The sequence below is a fragment of the Carcharhinus amblyrhynchos genome, chromosome 14 (genome assembly GCF_965287045.1).
Source record: "Carcharhinus amblyrhynchos chromosome 14, sCarAmb.v2.hapA, whole genome shotgun sequence".
In the NCBI taxonomy this organism is placed as follows: Eukaryota; Metazoa; Chordata; class Chondrichthyes; order Carcharhiniformes; family Carcharhinidae; genus Carcharhinus; species Carcharhinus amblyrhynchos.
Window position 1 is genome coordinate 56,028,917 of NC_137337.1, and position 21,599 is coordinate 56,050,515.

The window sequence follows — 21,599 nt, forward strand, 5'->3', positions numbered from 1 at the left end:
TATTAACACACAGGGCCCTGTTCTTTGCAGACAGAAGGAACATATACACACATTATGTCTGTTTCAGCTAAACAGAATAAGTGATAGCCATTTACTGGTTCATTTCTCAGGCCGTTTCCTTGACCAATCAGAGTCAAGCTGTGTGGTTTAAATTTTCGAACAATATATGACCGATAACTGTTAGCCACAATTAATCAGTTTATTCTCCATGACAATACCTCTACTCATAATAGTCCACTAGCCAATCAGTCAGCATTCTCTTCTCATACAGTATAAAGTTGTTTCTCCAGACATTTCTTATGATTGTCGTACTGAGTGCAAGACAGAAAGCTTCAACAAAATGTCCTTTTTAGCACTGCTCAATTCTGTACTACCAGACAAAGAAATCTTAAGAACTAGATGCAGGAGTAGGCAATTCAGCCCCTCAAGTCTGCACCATCATTCAGTACAATCATGGTTGATCTCATCTTGACCTCAACTCCATTTTCTTGCCTGTTCTCATAGTACTTCAATCAATTACTGATTAAAATTCTGACTATCTCTTTCATAAATTTACTCAGTGTCCCAGTATCCAACACAACCCTTTGAGACAAGTTATTTCACCTCAACTGTGTTTTAAATCTACTACCCCTTATCCTAAAACAATGACCTCTTGCTCTAAGATTGTCCACAAATGGAAACTTCCTCTCTACGCCTTCTTTGTCAATCCCCAGAGAAGATTGAAATATAAACAGGAATTGCTGGAAAATTGCACGACTGGCAGCTGACAGAATATATGTCAAGATGTGGGGAGAGAGAAAAACAGTTAATGATTTGAGTCCAATATGACTCTTCAGAACTGGAGAGAGATAGAAATGTGATGGGTTTTATGCCGTTGAAAAAAGGGAGGTGCATGTGGAGCAAAATAGAAGTTTGTGTATATGAGAGATTAAAAGTCAAAAATGTCTTGAAATACAAGACAAAAAGAGTGGTAATGTTGGTATTAAAGTTTAAAACTTTGATCCAAAATAGATGTCAATAGCAGATTAAAGGTCAGCATTGTCTGAAAGCAAAGCAAGTAAAAAGTCTGACAACACCAGGTTTCAGTCCAACCAATTTATTTGATAGTAAACTCACTAGCTTTTGGGTTAGTCCCTTTGTCAGGTGAATGGATTCACCTGACAAAGGGGCTAACCCGAAAGCTAGTGAGTTTACTATCAAATAAATCGGTTGGACTGAAACCTGGTGTTGTCAGACTTTTTACTGTGTTTACCCCAGTCCAACGCCGGCATATCCACATCATGAAAGCAAAGCAGCAGCATGTGTTAAGAGCAGAGAAAATGTCAGTGCTACCTGAAAGCAAGAACATGAGAACAAGATACAGACTGACACTTGGAGTGTGGGGTATGTGGTGATACATTCACAAAAGAGGACAGAGTTCATGATCTGAAACTGATGAACTTCTCCTCACCTTCCTGTCATGTGGACATCCCCAGCCTTGACCTGTGACAGCTTTCCAGTGAGATTCAATGCAAACTTGAGGAACAGCAGCATTTGATTAGGAATTCGACAGCCTTCTGGACTCAACACAAAAGTTCAGTCAATTCACAAATTGAGGAATTAAATTTGTACTTTGCTTCAGTTTTCACAAAGGAATAATGTGCCAGAAGTGCTGAGAGAAACATGTTTTAGTGAGGAGCTGAAGAAAATCAGCATTAGTAGAGGAATGGTTTGGAGGAAATTGATGAGATTAAAGGTGCATAAATCTCCAGGTCTTGACAATTTTTATCGCAGAGTACTATAGACTGGTGAGTCTAATTTCGGTACTGGGAAAGTTGCTAGGGTCTATTATCAAGGATTTCATAACTTGGCATTTGGCAGACAGTGGTATAATCAGACAAAGTCAGCATGCATTTACAAAAGGGAAATTATGCTTGATGAATCTATTGGAACATTTTTAGGATGTAACTAGTAGGGTTAACCAAGGAAAACCAGTGGTTTATTTAGACTTTTAGAAGGCTTTCGACAGGGTCTTACAAAACAGACTATTATGTAAAGTTAAAGCACAACAGATCGCAGGTAAGGTCTTGAGATGGATTGGAAGCTGGTTAGCAGACAGGAAGCAAAGAGTTGGCATAAATGATCTTTTTCTGAGTGGGAGTCAGTGACTAGCGGGGTTCTGCAAAAATCTGTGCTGGGACCTCAGCTTTTCACATTATATATTAATGATTTGGAAGAGGGAACTGAATGTGTTATCTCCAAATTTGCAGATGATACAAAGTTGGATCGGAAGGTGAGCTGCGAGGAGGATGCAGAGATGCTTCAGCATGATTTGGACAGTCTGTGTGTGTGGTCATCTGCATAGTAGATGCAGTATAATATGGATACATGTGAGGTTTTCTACTTTGGTAGCAATAAGAAGAAGACAGATTATTACTTGATTGGGTTAAATTGAGAGAGGTATGGATACTCAACGTGACCTTGGAGTCCTTGTGTATCAGTCACTGAAAGTAAGCATGCAGGTACAGAAGGCAGAAAAGAAGGCAAATATTGGCTTTCATAGCAAGAGGATTCGAGTATAGGGATAATGATGTTTTCCTGCAATTATGTAGGGCACTAGGGAGCTTATACTTCGAGTATTGTGTGCAGTTTTGGTGTCCTTATTGAGGAAGGATGTCCTTGCTACAGAGGGAATACAGCAAAGGTTTACCAGGCCAATTCCTTGAATGGCAGGTCTGTCATATGAGGAGAGACTAAGTCAGTTATGATTATATTGACTGGAGTTTAGAAAAGTAAGAGGGGATCTCATGGAAACTTATAAAATTCAAACGGTAGATTCGGAAAGAATGTTCCCAATGGTGGGGGAGTTCAGAGCTAGGAGACATAGTTTGAGGGGTAAACCTTTTAGAACTGACGTGAAGAGAAAATTCTTCACTCAGAGGATGGTGGATGTGTGAAATTCACCGAATGTTTAATTTGATTTTGATTTATTATTGTCACGTGTATTAACATACAGTGGAAACTATTGTTTCTTGCGTGCTATATAGACAAAGCATTCTTTATAGAGAAGGAAACGAGAGATTGCAGAATGTAGTGTTACAGTCAAAGCTAGAATGTAGAGAAAGATCAACTTAATGCACGGTAAGTCCATTCAAAAGTCCGACACAAGAAAGAAGCTGTTCCTGAGTTGGTTGGTACGTGATCTCAGACTTTTGATCCTTTTTCCTGATAAGATGTTTTCCTGCAGTTGTGTAGGGCGTTGGGGAGCTTACACTTGGAGTATTGTGTGCAGTTTTGGTGTCCTTATCGAGGAATGAGGTCCTTCGGGGTGCATGGGGTCCTTAGCTATGCTGGCTGCTTTGCCGAGTCATTGGGAAGTGTGGACAGTGACAATGGATGGGAGGCTGGTTTGCATGATGGATTGGGCTACGTTCACAACCTTTTGTATTTTCTTGAGGTCTTCGGAAGAGCAGGAGCCATACAAAGCTGTGCTAAAACCAGAAAGAATGCTTTCGATGGTACATCTGTAAAAGTTGGTGAGAATCGTAGCTGACGTGCCAAATTTTCTCAGTCTTCTGAGAAAGTAGAGGCATTGGTGGGCTTTCTTAACTATAATGTTGGCATGAGAGGACCAGGACAGGTTGGTGATCTGGACACCTAAGAACTTGAAGCTCCTGACCCTTTCTACTTTGTCCCCGTTGATGTAGACAGGGGCATGTTCTCCTCTGTGTCCGCAAGTCGATGACAATCTCCTTCGTTTCATTCACAAAGAACAAAGAAAGAACGAAGAATAATACAGCACAAGAACAGGCTCTTCGGCCCTCCAAGCCTGCACCGATCATGTGTTCCTAGCTAGACCATCCGTTTGTATCCCTCTATTCCCAGACTGTTCATGTGGCTATCGAAATAAGTCTTAAATGATCCCAGCGTGTCTGCCTCAACCACCTTTATTTGGTAGTGCATTCCAGGCACCACCACCACCACCACCCTCTGCGTAAAATACGTCCCCCGCATATCCATATTGAACCTTGCCCCCCTTACGTTGAACTTGTGACCCCTTGTGTTTGTCATTTCTAACCTGTTCACCCTGTCTATGCCCTTCATAATTTTATAAACCTCTATTAGGTCGCCCCTCAACTTCCGTCTTTGCAGGGAGAACAACCGTATTTTACTCGATCTCACCTCATAGCTAATCAGGCAACATCTTGGTAAACCTTTTCTGCACTCTCTCCAAAGCCTCAACGTCATCCTGGTAATGTGGCAACCAGAACTGGACACAGTATTCCACATGTGGCCTAACCAATGTTCTATGTAACTGCAACATCACATTGCCAACTTTTATATTCTGTGTCCTGTCCAGTAAAGGCAAGCATGCCATATGCCTTCTTCACCACCTTTTCCACTTGTGCTGCCATCTTTAAGGATCTGTGGGCTTGCACACCCAGATCCCCATGTGTGTCTATACTCCTGATGGTTCTGCCGTTTATTGTATAGCTCCCCCTGCATTAGATCTACCAAATTGCGTTATTTTGTGTTTATTTGGATTAAATTCCATCTACCATGTCTCCGCCCAATTTTCCAGCCTATCTATATCCTACTGTATTCTCTAACAATGTTCGTCGTTGTCCACAACTCCAGCAATCTTTGTGTCCACAAACTTACTAATCAGCTACATCATCTTCCAAATCATTTATATATATATATATCACAAACAGCAAAGGTCCCAGTACAGAGCAAAGCGGATCACTGCTAGTCACAGACCTCCAATCAGGAAAAGATCCCTCCACTGCTACCCTCTATCTTCTATGACCAAGCCAGTTCTGTGTCCACCTTGCCAACTCACCTCTGATCCCATGCGACTTCACCTACTGCGCCAGTCTGTCATGAGGGACCTTATCAAAGGCCTCAGCAAAGTCCATGTAGACAATATCCACTGCCCTACCCTCATCAATCATCTTCATCACTTCCTCAAAAAACTTGATCAACTTAGTGAGACATGACCTTCACTTCACAAAATTATGTTGCCTCTCGCAAATACATCCACTTACTTTCAAGTGGGAGTAAAGTCTGCCTGGAAGAATCCTCTCCAATAATTTCCCTACCACTGACGTAAGGCTCACCCGCCTATAATTACGTGGATCATTCTTGCTACCCTTCTTAAGTGAAGGAACAACATTGGCTATTCTTCAATCCTCTGGGACCTTCCCTGTAACCAGTGAGGATACAAAGATTTTTCTCAAGACCCCAGCAATTTTCTCCCTTGCCTCTCAGTATTCTGGGGTATATCCGATCAGGCCCTCAGGACTTGTCAACCTTAATGTTTCTCAAGAACCTCAGTACCTCCTCATTTTTGATCTCAGCACCCTTTCCCAGATTTATCACCCATGAAATCCTTCACTTTGGTGAATACTGATGAAAAGTATTCATTTAATACAATTTCATCTTGCTCCATGCATAGATTCCCTCCCTTGTCCTTGAGTGGGCCAACCGTCTCCCTGGCTACCCTCTTGCTCTCATATATGTATAAAAAGCCTTGGGGTTTTCCTTAATGCTGCTGGTCAATGATTTTTCATGACCCCTTTTAGTCGTCCTTACTCCTTGCTTAAGTTTCTTTCTACTTTCCTTGTATTCTGCACTTGCTTCATGTGTTCCTAGCCTTGACAAATGTTTCCTTTTTCTCTTTGACTAGGCTCACAATAACTCTCATTATCCAAGGTTCCCAAAACTTGCCATAGTTACCCTTTATCCTTACAGGAATGTGCTGGTCCTAAATCTCTATCAACTTGCACTTGAAAGCCTCCCACATGCCAGATGTTGATTTGCCCCCAAACATCTGTCCCCAATCTACACTCTCAGTTCCTGCCTAATGTTGTAATTAACCTTCCCCCAGTTTAGCGCCTTAACTTGAGGACTTTATCCATTGGTACCTTAAAGCTTACTGAATTGTGATCACTGTTCCCGAACAGCCCCCCTACTGAAACGTCAGCCACCTGGCCGGGCTCATTCCCAAAACCAGGTTCAGTATGGCTCCTTCTCTAGTTGGACTATCCCTCCTGAATGCTCCTTACAAACTCTGTCTGTCTTTTAGAGGAAGTTAAAATCTCCTACCACAACAACCCTGTTACTTTGACGCCTTGTCAAAATCTGCCTACATATTTGTTCCTCTATCTCCGCTGGCTGTTGGGCGGCCCATAGTAAACCCCCAATATTGTGACTACACCCTTCCTATTCTTGAGTGTTACTCGCATTGCCTCACTGTATGAGCCCTCCTGCAATACAGCTGTGATATTTTCCTTAGTCAGTTGTGCAACTCCCCCACCCCTTTTATATCCCCGCTATCCCACCTGAACCATCTGTATGCTGGAATGTTAAACTGCCAATCCTGTCCTGCACTTAACCAAAGTCTCTGTAATGTCAACAACATCATTGTTCCAAGCACAATCCAAGCTCTGCCTTACCTGTTGCACTTCTCACATTGAAACAAATTCACTTCAGTCCACCAGACTCACTTGGATTAGCAACTATGTCCTGCCTGCACTTTCTCTGAGTCTTACTGGCCCTACTCCCTGGTTCCCCTTCAGCTAATTCCCCTTTGCTTTGGTTACCATCCCCTGCCAGACTAATTTAAATCCTCCCGTGTGATACGAACAAACATCCCGGCCAGAATATTTGTGCCTTTCCGGTTTATGTGCAACCCATCTTTTTTGTACAGGTCCCGTCTACCCCAGAAGAGACCCCAATGGTCCAGATGTCTGAAACCCTCCCTCCTACATCACCTGTTTAGCCACATGTTGAGCTGCACTGTCTTCCTATTCCTAGCCTCACTGGCACATGGCACAGGGAGTAATCCAGAGAATACAACCCGAGAGGTCTTGCTTTCTAACTTTCTACCTAACGCCCTAAACCGCTGCAAGCAGGATCTAATCGCTCTTCCTAGCTATGTCATTTGTACCAATATTACCATGACCCCTGGCTGTTCACCCTCTCCCTTCAGAATGATTTCTGACTGTGCAGGGACATTGTGGACCCTGGCACCAGGGAGGCAACATACCATCCTAGAGTCTCTTCCATGTCCACAGAAGTGCCTATCTGCACCCCTAACTATAGAGTCCCCTATGACTATTGCTCTAGTGCTCTTTGGGGAAAGAAATCTGCCGCCTTACCTGGTCTGGCCTACATGTGACTCCAGAGCCACAGCAATGTGGTTAACTCTCAACTGCCCTCAGGGATGGGCAATAAATGCTGGCCAGCCAGCGACACCCACGTCCCATGAATGAATAAAAAAAAATATTCTAACCTTTCCTAAATTCATGCACCCAGATCTGTCTGCACCTCAAGAGTTCTGGAATATCTCATCATTTAAGTAATGTGCTTATTTTTTATTCTTTCTGCCAAAATGGACAATACCACATTTTCCATTTGTCAGATATTTTCTCACTCACTTAACCTAAGTTTTTTTGTGGCCTCCATTATGTCTTTGTCGCAACTTATTTTTCTACCTATCTTTGTGTTATCAACAAATTTGGCATCCATCCCTTCAATTCTTTCATTCAAGTATTTGTATAAATTGTAAACAATTGAGGTCCCAGCACTGATCCTTGTGGCCCACCATGTGTTACGTTTTGCCAACCTAAAAAGGGCCCATTTAAGCCAACTCTGTGCTCCCTGTTAGCTAGCCAGCCTACTATCCATGCCAACATATTACTCTCTATAACATGAGATTTTATTTTCTGCAATAATCTCTGGTATGGTACTTAATCAAATGTCTTCTGAAAATCTAAGTACAGTATATCCACTGGTTCTCCTTTAGTCACATCACAGGTCACTTCCTCCAAGAACTCCAATAAGTTGGTTAAAAATTTCCCTTTCATAAAACCAAATTGATTCTGCCTGACCACCTTGTGCTTATCTAAGTGCCGTGCTATAATTTCTTTCATAATAGCTTTGAACATTTTCCCTGTGGCGGATGTTAGGCTAAATAGCCTGTAGTTTCCCACTTTCTTGTTTCCCTCCAATTTTGTATATTGGCCTATATTTTGCACATTTCCCTGAATCTGCATGGGTTTTCTCCTGATGTTTCGGTTTCTTCCCACAGTCCAAAGATGAGCAGGTTGGGTGGATTGTCCGTTAGTGTCCAAGATAAACATACATAAGAAATAGGAGCAGGAGTAGGCCATCTGGCCCTTCGAGCCTGCCCCGCCATTCAATAAGATCATGGCTGATCTGTCGTGGCTCAGTTCCACATTCCCGCCCTCTCCCCATAACCCTTAATCCCCTCTCTTATCAAAAACCCATCAACCCGCGTCTTAAAAATATTTAGCGAGCTAGCCTCCTCCACTTCAACGGGCAGAGAATTCCAGAGATTCACCACCCTTTGAGTGAAGAAGTTCTTCCTCAACTCCGTTCTAAACCGCCCCCCCTTTATCTTGAGGCTGTGCCCCCTAGTCCCACTGTCCTTTCTGAGCGGGAAGAGTCTCTCCACCTCTATCGAGTGAAGGAGCAGGGAGACAGATAAGAAACTACCTGTTAAAAACCTGTTTAAATAAGTTTAAAGCACTTTGTAGTAAGAACTAACCTTGTAGAACTGTTTAAATCATTTAAAAGCATTTTTGTGGGCTTTTTGTATTTACCGCTTTAAGAATTCTGAGGGAGTGGTTAGAAGGGAGTTGAGGGGGAGCAAGCTTTAAATCAGCGCCAGGTTTAAAAGGAGGCCTGGTGTAGAAAGTGGGCAGCGTCGGAGCGGGCAGCGGAGTGAGAAGGAAGCAGAGTGAGCTATTAGGGCTTAAGATCAAAAGGGCTTGGGGGAAAAAGGGCCAGGTAAGTTCATGTGGAATTTTCAATGTTACTACAGTGAATAATGGAGGGGCATGTGATGTGTTGTTTCTGTATGATGTGGGAACTGGTGGACCCCAGGGTCCTCCCAGGTGACCACGTCTGCAGTAAGTGCAGGTTACTGGAGGAGCTCCAGCTCAAGGTAGACAAGCTGGCCTCTGAGCTACAGACACTGAGGCTCATCAGGGGGAGAGAGGGTGCCATTGTCAAGGGGTGCAAGTGACATCCACCCCCCCTAGACTGGCTAACTCTAAGGGTCAGGAACAAGAGGGGGCTGCTGAGAGGAGGAAGGGGGGTGGGGAGAGGAGGCCTCAGCCTCTCAATCTGCATAACAGGTTTGAGGTTCTTGCTTCCAGTGTGAATGACGAGGACGAGGGAGGTGAGGTCGGTGAGCAAACTGCACACGGTACAGTGGTGCAGCAGGGCATAGGCAAAGAGAAGGTGAAAAGGAACGTTGGGGATAGTGGGGTGAAGGGTATTGACACTGTCCTTTGTCACAATGACAAAGTCCACAGAAGAGTGTGTTGTCTGCCTGGTGCTCGGGTCCGGGATGTTGCATCTGGGCTGCAGAGGAACCTGGAGTGGGAGGGTGAGAATCCGGTCGTTGTGGTACATGTGGGTGCCAACGACGTAGGCAAAATGAGAACTGAGGATCTGGGGAGGGAGTATGAAAAGCTGGGAATGGAATTAAAAAGTAGAACCGACAAGGTGGTTATCTCTGAGCTACTGCCTGAACTGAGTGCAGACGGGCGTAGGGTTGACAGGATTAAGGAAGTGAATGGGTGGCTCAGGGATTGGTGTGGGAGGAATGGGTTTGAATTTATGGGGCATTGGCATCGGTACTGGGGTCGGTAGGACCTGTTCGGGCGGGATGGGGTGGGTCTGAACCGTGCTGGGACCAGAGTCCTGGCGAATCGTGTAAAGAGGACTGTAGACAGGGCTTTAAACTAATTGGGGGGGGGAGGGTGCGAGGGTAGGTGACATTAAGAGGCCTAAAGTTAAGGAGAGGGTACAGGTAAGGGTAGAGGCCGAGGATGTCCCCATAATAAAGGGAGTAGGGGGCGTGAGTATGGTTGGTGGCATTCCGGCAAATAGGGTCCAGGTGAAGGCTGGGATGAGGGCACTTTATCTGAATGCACGAAGCATTCGGAATAAAGTGGATGAGCTGGTGGCGCAGATCAGCACAAATGGATATGATCTGGTGGCCATTACAGAGACGTGGCTGCAAGGTGACAGGGACTAGGAGCTGAATGTCCAGGGGTATCAAGTGTTTAGAAAGGATAGGCGGGAGGAAAAGGGGGGGGTGTAGCTCTGCTGATTAAGGATAGCATCAGGGTGGTAGCAAGGGATGATATTGGAGCCAAAGAGCAGAAAGTGGAATCATTGTGGGTAGAGATTAGGAACAGCAAAGGGAGGAAGACGCTGGTGGGTGTTGTCTATAGGCCCCCGAATAATGATCTGGAGGTGGGGCGGGCTGTTAACGCGCAAATAAGTGCGGCGTGCAGGAATGGGACGGCCGTAATTATGGGGGATTTCAATCTGCATATTGATTGGTCGACCCATGTTGGACGTGGTGGGCTCGAGGAGGAGTTCTTGGAATGCTGCCGGGATAGTTTCCTTGAACAGTGCGTGTTGGAGCCGACGAGGGAGCGAGCTATCTTGGATCTGGTGTTATGTAATGAGGCGGGTAGAATCAGGGACCTTGCAGTGAAGGATCCTCTTGGGGAGAGTGATCATTGTATGGTGGAGTTTCTGGTGCAGATGGAGGAGGACAAAGTGGGTTCCCGGACACGCGTCCTTTGTTTGAACAGAGGGGAGTACGGTAGGATGAGAGAGGAATTGGCGAATGTGGACTGGGGGAGCGCGTTGGAAGGTAGGTCTGCTGAGGAGCAGTGGAGGATTTTTAAGGAGATTTTTCTTGGTGCTCAGCAGAAATTTATTCCAATGGTCAAAAAGGACCGTAGGAGGAGAGGTAATAAGCCGTGGATAACGAAGGAGGTGAAGGAAAGTGTTAAATTAAAAGCGGAGGCGTTTAGAGTAGCTAAGAGTAGTGGGCGAGAAGAGGCTTGGGAGAGGTTTAAATGTCAACAAAGATTGACAAAGAAATTGATAAAGAAGGGTAGGAGAAACTATGAAGCTGGGCTAGCGCTTAATATAAAAAAGGATAGCAAGAGTTTTTATAAGTATATAAAAAGGAAGAGGCTGGCTAGGGTGAACGTTGGACCCTTAGAGGATGAGAAGGGGGACTTAGTGGTAGGGGATGGGGAAATGGCTGAGGTCTTGAATAACTTTTTTGTTTCGGTCTTCACGGAGGAGGACGTGAATAATTTGCCGGGTGTTAGAGATGGAAAGGTGGTAGGACTGGAGGGTCTCAATGACATTACTGTTACTAGAGAGGCGGTGCTCGACAGACTGGAGGGGCTGATTGTGGACAAGTCCCCAGGACTGGATGGAATGCATCTGAGGGTTCTGAAAGAAATGGCGGAGGTGATAGTGGATGCCTTGGTGATTATTTTCTAGACGTCGCTGGATTCCGGGGAAGTGCCGGAAGATTGGAAAACGGCTAATGTTACGCCGTTGTTTAAGAAGGGTGCCAGGCAAAAGGCGGGGAATTATAGGCCGGTTAGTTTAACGTCTGTTGTAGGTAAAATGTTAGAATCCGTCATCAAGGAGGAAATAGCGAGGCATCTTGAGGGGAATTGCTTGATAGAGCAGACGCAGCACGGTTTCGTTAAGGGGAAGTCGTGTCTGACAAATTTACTGGAGTTCTATGAGGATGTGTCTAGGGCGGTGGATAGAGGAGAGCCGGTGGATGTGGTCTTGATTTTCAGAAGGCGTTTGACAAGGTACCTCACAAGAAGTTATTGCAGAAGGTCAGGGGACATGGAGTTGGGGGTAGGGTGTTAGCGTGGATAGAGGACTGGTTGTCAAATAGGAGGCAGAGAGTGGGGGTCAATGGGTGCTATTCGGATTGGCGGTTGGTGACTAGTGGAGTGCCCCAGGGGTCGGTGCTGGGGCCTCAGCTATTTACCATTTATATAGATGATCTGGAGGAGGGAACTGAGTGTATGGTGTCGAAATTTGCTGATGACACCAAGATTGATGGAACGGCAAATTGCGCGGAGGGTGTGGAGAGTCTGCAGAAGGATCTAGATAGGTTAAATGGATTTGATAAGGAAAATGTGTGGGTTTAGGGCAGGGGAGAAGGCCTGAGTAAGATACTCTATCAGAGAATCAGTGCAAACTCGATGGGCTGAATTGCCTCTTCTTCACTGTAGGGATTCTAGGATTCTATGATTTGCTCTCTTCCAATCTAATGGGACCTTCCTCAAAACTGTGGAGTTTTGGCAAATTAAAACCAGTGCATCAACTATCTCATTACACACGACCTCGAAGATCCTAGGTTGAAGTCCATCAGGACCCAATTTTTCTTCTTTTTGTAATTCTTTATAGTCTACTAATTTCTACACACACACTGTCTGCGTAACATGGCCTGCCTCTTATGGCTCAGCTCCTAATTAGATATACTCTCTCACCTGAATGAACTACACCTTGGACTTCAAGGGCTGAGAGCAACCACCTTCAATGTCCAAATCAAAATTCAGTCAATGATAAAAATCCTGACATTCTGAATTTGCTTTGTGGAGGAAAACAACATTGAAATGTTACCAAATACGTGTGAAATCCTGACCATGAATGAGTTACAATTTCAGTACCAATTTAAAGTTGACGTCAGCAACATCTCACTGAACTTCAATTAAAAAAAAATGATTCACTTGTGGGACATGGGTCTCGCTGGCTGACCAACATTTAATGCCCATCCCTAGGCAAATAGTAGTAAAGAGTGGGGAGGGAGCTGAGACTTGAATAAAGAGCATGGAGAGAGATGTGAGACTTGAACAAAGAGCTCGAAGGGAGAGAAGTGAGGCTTCAATAAAGAACGGAGAGGAAGGCAAGACTTTCATAATGAGTGCGGAGCAAGAGAGGTGAGCCTTCAATAAAGAACACAGAGCGAGAGGGCTGTGACTTCAATAAAGTGCGAGTTAAGACTTCAATATTGAGTGTGAAGAAAGAGAACACAATTTTAACAAAGAACGGGCAAAGAGGTGAGATTTCAATAAAGAGCTCGGAGAGAGGGGTGACACTTCAGTAAAGAGGTGAGACTTCAAAACAACAATGAGCAACAACACAGGAAAACCAAGGGAGAGCAATGCTCTTGGTAGTTAAGATCGGATGAATATTTCTACTGTCCTTAATGTTACACTTAAATTACTCCTTTTAATTTTATTTAAGTCATGGCAGGACAGCTCAGCCATGTGGAATGTTCGTCTTGTCAGGGGCACTTCATTGTTATTGGCGACCATGTGCTCAGGAGGGTCTCCAGGAAACCCCTGGTTCCTGCTCCCTCTGTAACAGATTTTCCATTTTGCATATTGTTGGGGGTGGGGGATGTGGTGTGGTGATTTCTCAGCAGAATGTAGCAAGAGCCAAGTCCATGGTACCATGAATGGCTCAACTGCACGGTAGAAAAAGAATGGGAGAGCAATGATGATTGACAGAAAAGGGGGAGGCAGAAGAAAGAAGGCCAGCAGCAAATAGGGCTATAGTACTAAAGACTGTCAAAATACTAAAAATTCAAGTCTAAAGGCATTATCTGAATTCATGGTGCATTTGCAATAGATAGATGATTTAACTGCAAATTGATACAAATATGATTGTAACTATGGATTATGCACGATGACCAAGGCTAAGAACTGAATGGGTACTGAATGTTTAGGAAGGACAAATAGAAAGGTAAAGGAGGTGGGATGGTGTTGTTGGTTAAGGATGAAATCAGTGCAATAGTGAGAGAGGACATTGGTTCATAAAATCAGTCTGAGTGGAATGAGGAAATAACAAGGAGCATGAAGTATTACTGGGAGTTGTCTGTAGGCCTCCAAACAGTAATGGTAACATAGGGGATGGCATTAACTGGAAATTAGAGATGCTTGTAACAATGGTGCTATCATGTCATCTATATATAGATTGGTCATACCAAAGTAGCAAAAATGTTTTGGAAAATGAATTCCTGGATTATGTCTGAGTTTTTTTTAGGACTAGTATGCCAAGGGTAACAATTAGGTAACATGCTAGCCTCGATTTGGTATTGTGCAATGTGAGGGGTTATTTAATGAACTTGTTGTGCGCGGTCTTTTCGGGAACAGTGACCATTACATGATAAACTTCTTCATTAGGGTAGAAAGTGAAGAAGTCCAATCTGAAACTAGGATCCTAAATCCAAACAATGGAAACTGCAAAGCTATGAAGTATGGAGGGTGTTAGCTACAATAAATTGGAGAACTTCATAAAGACATCATTGGATATGCAATGGGTAAGATTTAAGGAACAAATATTTGCATTGTATTAGTTATACAGTCCACAAAAACACAAAGAAAAGCAGCTCAACTGTGATTAACGAAGAAAGTAAGGATAGTATTGGATCCAAAGTGTAGTCATATAAAGATGCTAGAAAAAGTAGCAAGTCTTGAGAAATGGAACAGTTCAGAATTCAACAAAGGGGACCTAGATATTGATTAAAAGGGGAAAATTAGAATACAAGAGTAAATTTGCAAGCAACAAAAAAAAGGACTATGAAAGCTTCTGCAAGTATGTAAAAAGAAAAAGACGTATGTCTAGTCCGAAACAGGAGAATTTATAATGGAGAACAAGGAAATGGTAGAGCAATAAAAACAACTATATTTCACAGAGGAATAATTTCCCAGAAATGCTAAGGAACCAAGGGTCTAGTGAGAAGGAGGAATTAAAGGAAATTAGTATTACAAAAAAAAACTGCTGGAGAAATTCATGGGACTGAAAGCCGATAAATCCCAAAGCCTGATAATCTACATTCCAGGCCACTACAATAGAATACCGTGGAAATAGTGGATGCATTGGTTGTCATCTTCTAAAATTCAGTAGATTTTGGAGCAGTCTCAGCTGACTGGAGGGTGACAAATGTAACCCTTCTGCTTAAGAAAGGAGGGAGGAGAAAACGGAATTACAGACCAGTTAGCCCAACATCAGCAGAGGGAAATGCTCGAGTCTGTTATAAAGGATATGATAACAGGACACTTAGAAAATATCAATGGGATTAGCCAAAGTCTTATAAAAGAGAAATCATGTTTGACAAACCTACTGGAGGGGTCACAGATTCAAGGTGAGGGGGGCGAGGTTTAACTCAGATATCAGAGGGACGTATTTTACACAGAGGGTGGTGGGGACCTGGAATGCAGTGCCAAGCAGGGTGGTGGAGGCGGACACGCTGGGATCGTTTAAGACTTATCTGAATAGTCACGTGAGCAGACTGGGAATGGAGGGATACAAAAGAATGGTCTAGTTGGACAAATGAGCGGCGCAGGCTTGGAGGGCCAAAAGGCCTATTTCCCGTGCTGTTTTGTTCTTCGGAGTTTTTTGAGGGCAAAATTAGTCGAATAGATAAGGATGATTGGTGGTGGTGGTTTATTTAGATTTTCAGAAAACTTGTAAAGTTCCACATAAGAGATTCATGTGTAACATCAAACTATGTGGGACTGAGGGTAATACATTGGCATAGATTGAGAATTGGTTAGCAGGCTTGAAAGAGAGATTCAGAATAAATGGGCCAAGTTGCAGCTGGTGACTGCAGGATTCTGCAGAGATTATTCACAATATAGTTCGATGATTTGGATGAGGAAACCAAATGTAATATTTCCAAGTTTATTGACGATACAACTTATGAAGTTACCCACGCAGATGGAGAAACAGGATGACAAGACTATTGTTTCAGTGGTGATAAGTTGGGAAATGTTGACATACAAAGGGACCCCAGTCTCCTTGTACACCAGTCATTGAAAGCAAACATGCAGGTACAGCGAGCAGTTAGGAAGGCAAATGATGTCTTGACCTTTATTGCAAAAGGACTTAAGTATAGGAGCAAGGCTTATTGCAACTGTACCATGCTTTGGTGAAATCACACCTGGAGTAAGTATAGTGTGCAGTTTCGACCTCCTAGTCTAAGAAAGGATATATTTGCGGTAGAAGGAGTGCAGCAAAGGTTCACCAAACTGATCCCTGGATGGCAGAATTATCATATGAGAAGTTGGGTTGACTGGGCCTGTATTCAGTGGAATTTAGAAGAATGAGAGGGGATTGCATTGAAAGATATAAAATTCTGACAGGATGCAGGAATGTTGTTTCCTCTGACTGGGGGAAGTGGATATGGGGTAGGCCATTTCGGATTGAGATGAGGAGACGGCAGGAGAATGGCATGGAGGATCAGCTATGCCCAGATTGAATGGCAGAGTAGGCTTGAAGAGCTGAATGGCCTACCACTGCTCCAATTTTCTACGTATCTATGAATTGTTGAGACAATTTGGTGTTTGAGAGAAAATGACCCATAGAGTCTACTTCATTTCTTTTTTTGTGCTGCAGTACCTATTCTGTAAGAGAACCAGATGACTTCCTGAATGCCTCAAGTGGTTCAAATTTGAGTTCCAGCAACAACAGTGACTGAGTTGCAGGTCCAGTTGTGGGAGGGATCGCCAAATTCTCAGATAGGGCCATTGATGCTTTGATTTTTTTTTACCAGAACTATAACTTGTGTAGCTCTTCCTCAGTCTCTGGAATGATATCCAAGTATTGTGTGTAACTGTATACACAACTGTGTGCAATTCTGGTCACCTCACTATAAGAAGGATGTGATAGCACCAGAAGGGGAACAAAGGAGGTTCACCAGGATGTTGCCTGGGATGGAGCATTTGAGCTATAGGAGAGACTAGATAGGCTTGGATTGTTTTCTTTAGAGCAGTGAAGGCTAAGGGGGGATATGATTGAAGTGTATAAGATTGTGAGGTTATGGAAAGGATGAATAAGGAGTGGCTGTTCCCATTGGCTGAGGGGGCAATCATGAAGGAGCATAGTTTTAGGGTAGGGGGTGTGACATTAAGAAAGGATTTGAGGAAAACTTTTTCACACACAGTTGTGGGAGTCTGGAATGCACTGCCTGGGAAGGTACCAAGGTCAGAAACCTTACAACCTTTTAAAAAATATTTGAATGACTACTTGAAATATCATAATATTCAAGGATATGGGGCAAGTACAGTAAAATAGGATGAGTGCGCCTTTAGTGGTAGATATTGTCAATGAAGACTTGATGGACCGAAGAGTGCTTTCTGCAATGCGTGACTCTATAACACTTCAAGACATAAACTATCATTTATCATCCCAAACATTATGTGTCAACGCTGGAACAAACAAATGCATCTACCATGTAAGAGATGAGCAATATTTTAAGCGATTGTTTTAAATCTGTATTATTTTGTCCAATGCATGGGTATTAATGGGATTAAAGTATCAAACCTGATATTGCTGAGGTATACCGGCAGCTCATTAATTCCCAAATTACACTTCCAGAATTGATGTGCTACAAGAGGGATAGGATGCACATTTTTAATGTATTGAATTGGTTTAAAGAATTATTGGTTTAAAAACCTGTTGCATCTTGCAGGTATGTGATTGAGTGCCCAAATTGTGGAATAATTTATCGTAGTCGGCAATATTGGTTTGGAAACCAGGATCCAGTGGACACTGTGGTGAGAACAGAAATTGAACACGTTTGGCTTGGAGTGAGTAATGAAAATCACATTTCTCATGTAGATATTAGGTGTTTATACCTGTTTGTTTTCCATATTTTATTGGCAGAACAACAGTAGAAACATAGGAGCAGACTTCCAAGCTGGGGGGGGGGGCCGGTGGGGAGGGGGATGGGAGGGGTGGGTTGGAGAGAGGGAGTTGGGGGGGGTTGGAGGGAGGGAGTTGGGGGGGGTTGGAGGGAGGGAGTGGGGGGGGGTTGGGGGGGAGGGAGTGGGGGGGGTTTGGGGGGGAGGGAGTGGGGGGGGTTTGGGGGGGAGGGAGTGGGGGGGGTTTGGGGGGGAGGGAGTGGGGGGGGTTTGGGGGGGAGGGAGTGGGGGGGGTTTGGGGGGGAGGGAGTGGGGGGGGTTTGGGGGGGAGGGAGTGGGGGGGGTTGGAGGGAGGGAGGGGTTGGGGGGGTTTGTTGGGAGGGTTGGAGGGAGGGGAGGTGGGGTGGGGGGTTGGGGATGGGTTTGGGGGGTTGGAGGGTGGGGAGTGGGGGGGTTGGAGGGGAGGGGGTTGAGGGAGGTTGGAGGAAGGTTGGGGTTCAGGGGGTTGGGTTGGGTGTTTGGGTTGGGGGGTCGGGGGATGTCGGTGGGAGTGGGCCGGGGGTTTGGGGGGTTGGAGGGAGGGGGTTTGGGGAGGGTGGTGGGGTCAGAGGGAGAGGGTTTGGGGAGGGTGGTGGGGTCAGAGGGAGAGGGTTAGAGTGTTTGGGGGGGGTGGTGGGGTCGGAGAAATGGGGGGTCAGAGGGATGGGGGGTTGGGCGGGTCAGGGGGTCAGAGGGATGGGGGTTTGTGTACTTCAGGTAAGTACACAAGAACTACTGGAAGTCTATGACTCTTACCTCAGAACCTGAACCTTTACAGAGGTTCTGGGAGAACCTTTGGAAGTCCTGCTATCCTTTCTAAGCGGGAAGAATCTCTCTACCTCTACCCTATCCATCCACTTCATTATCTTATATGTCTCTATAAGATCCCCCCTCAGCCTTCTAAACTCCAACGAGTACAGACCCAGTCTATTCAGTCTCTCTTCATAGGCTAACCCCCTCATCTCCGTTATCAGCCTAGTGAACCTTCTCTGCACTCCCTCCAAGGCCAATATATCCTTCCGCAAGTGCGGCGACCAAAATTGCACACAGTACTCCAGCTGCGGCCTCACCTGTACAGTTGCAGCAAGACCTCCCTGCTTTTATATTCTATCCCCCTCACTATAAAGGCCAACATTCCATTCGCCTCCTTGATCACCTGCTGCACCTGCAGACTGGGTTTTTGCGATTCGTGCACAAGGACCCCCAGGTCCCTCTGCACCGTAGCATGCTGCAGCTTTTCGCCTTTTAAATAATAATTCCTCCTATTATTTTTACCAAAGTGGATAACCTCACACTTGCCAACATTATACTCCATCTGCCAGGTCCTCGCCCACTCGCTCAGCCTATCTAGATCTCTCTGCAGATTTTCCACACCCTCCACACAATTTGCTTTTCCACTCATCTTCGTGTCATCAGCAAATTTCGTCACCCTACACTCAGCCCCCTCCTCCAGATCATCAATGGGATCAAAGGGATAGAATATGGCTCCCCTGCCACACTGCTCCCAGGCTGGATAATGCTTCCCCCGGGCCCCACTGACATTGTCCCACCCCCACAACATTACTGGCCCCCCCCTTATTCCCCCACCTGCACTGTGGCCCAGACCGATCACAGGCCCCTCCCTCCCTCCCTCCCCCTCACTGATTAGAAGTAGAGTGGCAGCAGACTTCCCCCCTTCCCCCTCACTGATCACAGGCAGAGTGGCAGCGGAATTGCCCCCCCTTCCCCCTCACTGATCACAGGCAGAGTGGCAGCGGAATTGCCCCCCTTCCCCCTCACTGATCAGTGCATTTAAGTGGTCATCGTGCTTGTTTCGGGTGCTGTCCGAATTGTGGCCATTTTCAGGCCTTGGTAAAGGGGAAGCAACACGGAAGTGAGCGCAGATTGTGCTACTTGCCTCACGCCCAACTTTACCAGGTTTTCGCAACATGATAGTAAAATCGGGTCCAAGGTATTTAATTAAGTAAGTGACTGATTTGTCTCTCTGTCCTCATTGTGCAGGTTAGGTTGTTTGGCCATCGTAAATTGCCCCATACTATCAGAATATGTAAGATATCCCCATACATGGAGTTATGGGAATAGGGCCTGGATGGAATTGTGGCTGGTGCAGACTCAGTGGGCCAAATGGCCTCATTCTGCACTGTATGGATTCTATGATCGAAGAGAGAAAAAGCAATCTGGCTAATTAGCTGTAACTTTACTCTTATTTTGGAGTTGGGAGTGGACACTAACTGCTACTGAATACTGACTTAGGAATTCGGAACTAGCACATTCCTGAAAGAATGAAGGATAGGTATGGCAAGCTTCAGAAACCTTGGATAACGAGAGATATTGAGAGCCTAGTTAAAGAGAAAAAGGAAGCATTTGTCAAGTGTAGGAGGCTAGGAACACACAAAGCAAGTGCATAATACAAAGAAAGTAAAAAGAAACTTCACCAAAGAGTAAAGAGGGCTAAAAGGGATCACACAAAGTCATTGGCCAGCAGGATTAAGGAAAATCCCAAGGCTTTTTATACATATATAAAGGGCAAGAGGGTAGCCAGGGAGACAGTTGGCCCACTCAAGGACAGGGAAGGGAATCTATACATGGAGCCAGAGGAAATGGGCGAGGTAGTAGATGAGAACTTTGCATCAGTATTCACCAAAATGAACAACTTGGTGGATGATGAGTGTGGGGAAGGGTGTGTAGATATTTTGGGTCATGTTGATATGAAAATGGGGGTGGTATTGGGGTTCTTGAGAAACATTTAAGGTAGACAAGTCGCCAGGGCCTGATGGGATATACGTCAAAATACTGAGAGATGCAAGGGAGGAATTGCTGGGGTCTTGAGAGAAACCTTTGTATCCTGGCTGGCTACAGAGGAGGTCCCAGAAGATTGGAGAGTAGCCAGTGAGCCAATATTGTTTGAAATGGGTAGCAAGGATAATCCAGGTAATTACAGGCCAGTGAGCCTTACGTAGGTAGGAAAATTATTGGAGAGAGTCCTTCAAGACAGGATTTACTCCCATTTGGAAATAAGTAGACGTGTTAAGAGGCAGCATGATTTTGCGAAGGGGAGGTCGTGTTTCACAAGCTTGATTGAGCTTTTCGAGGAAGTGACGAAGGTGATTGATGAGGGTAGGGCAGTGGACGTTCTCTACGTGGATTTCTTTGACATGGTCCCTCGTGGACAGACTGGTACAGAAGGTGTAGTCGCACAGGATCAGAGGTGAGCTGGCAAGATGGATACAGAACTGCCTCGGTCTTAGAAGACAGAGGGTGGCAGTGGAAGGATGCGTTTCTGAACAGAGGGCTGTGACAAGTGTGTTCCTCACAGATCAGTATTGGGACCTTTGCTGTTTGTAATATATGTAAATGATTTAGAGGAAAATGTAACTGATTTGATTAGTAAGTTTGCAGACGACATAAAGGTTGGTGGAATTGTGCGTAGTGATGAGGACCGTCAGAGGATGCAGCAGGATATAGATCGGTTGGAGACTTGGGTGGAGAGATGGCAAATGGAGATTAATCTGGACAAATGTGAGGTAATGTATTTTGGAATACAGATAGGAAATATATAGTAAATGGCAGAACCCTTAACAGTATTGATCAGCAGAGGGATCTGGGTGTACAGGTACATAGGTCATTGTAAATGGCAACACAGGTGGAAAAGGAGTGCAGCATGCTTGACTTCATCGGCCAGGGCATTGAGTTTGAAAATTGACAAGTCATGTTGCAGCTTTATAGAACCTTAGTTAGGTTGCACTTGGTTGTCACACTACTAAAAAAATGTGGAGGCTTTGGAGAGAGTACAGAAAAGATTTACCAGGATATTGCCTGTTATGGAGAGCTATGAGGAGAGGTTGGAGAAACTTTGTTTGTTCTCACTGGAATGACGAAGGTTGAGGAGCGACCTGATAGAAGTCAGGTTAAACAAGGTTGTGAGAGGCATGGACAGAGTGGATAGATAGAAGCTTTTTCCCAGAGTGTAAGAGTCAATTATTAGGGGGCACAGGTTTAAGATGCGAGGGGCAAGGTTTAAAAGAGATGTATGAGGCAGATTTTTTAAGTAGA

At 44.8% G+C, this 21,599-nt stretch overlaps 1 protein-coding gene across 1 annotated transcript in view; it reads left to right on the plus strand.

Moving 5' to 3' along the window:
* Window positions 1–21,599, plus strand: part of zfyve1 (zinc finger, FYVE domain containing 1) — a 130,134-nt gene that overhangs the window by 78,158 nt on the left and 30,377 nt on the right. Inside the window, exon 7 of the mRNA XM_080202911.1 lies at window positions 17,336–17,453. Coding sequence (XP_080059037.1) covers window positions 17,336–17,453 — 118 coding nt within the window. The remainder of the gene's footprint in view (window positions 1–17,335; window positions 17,454–21,599) is intronic.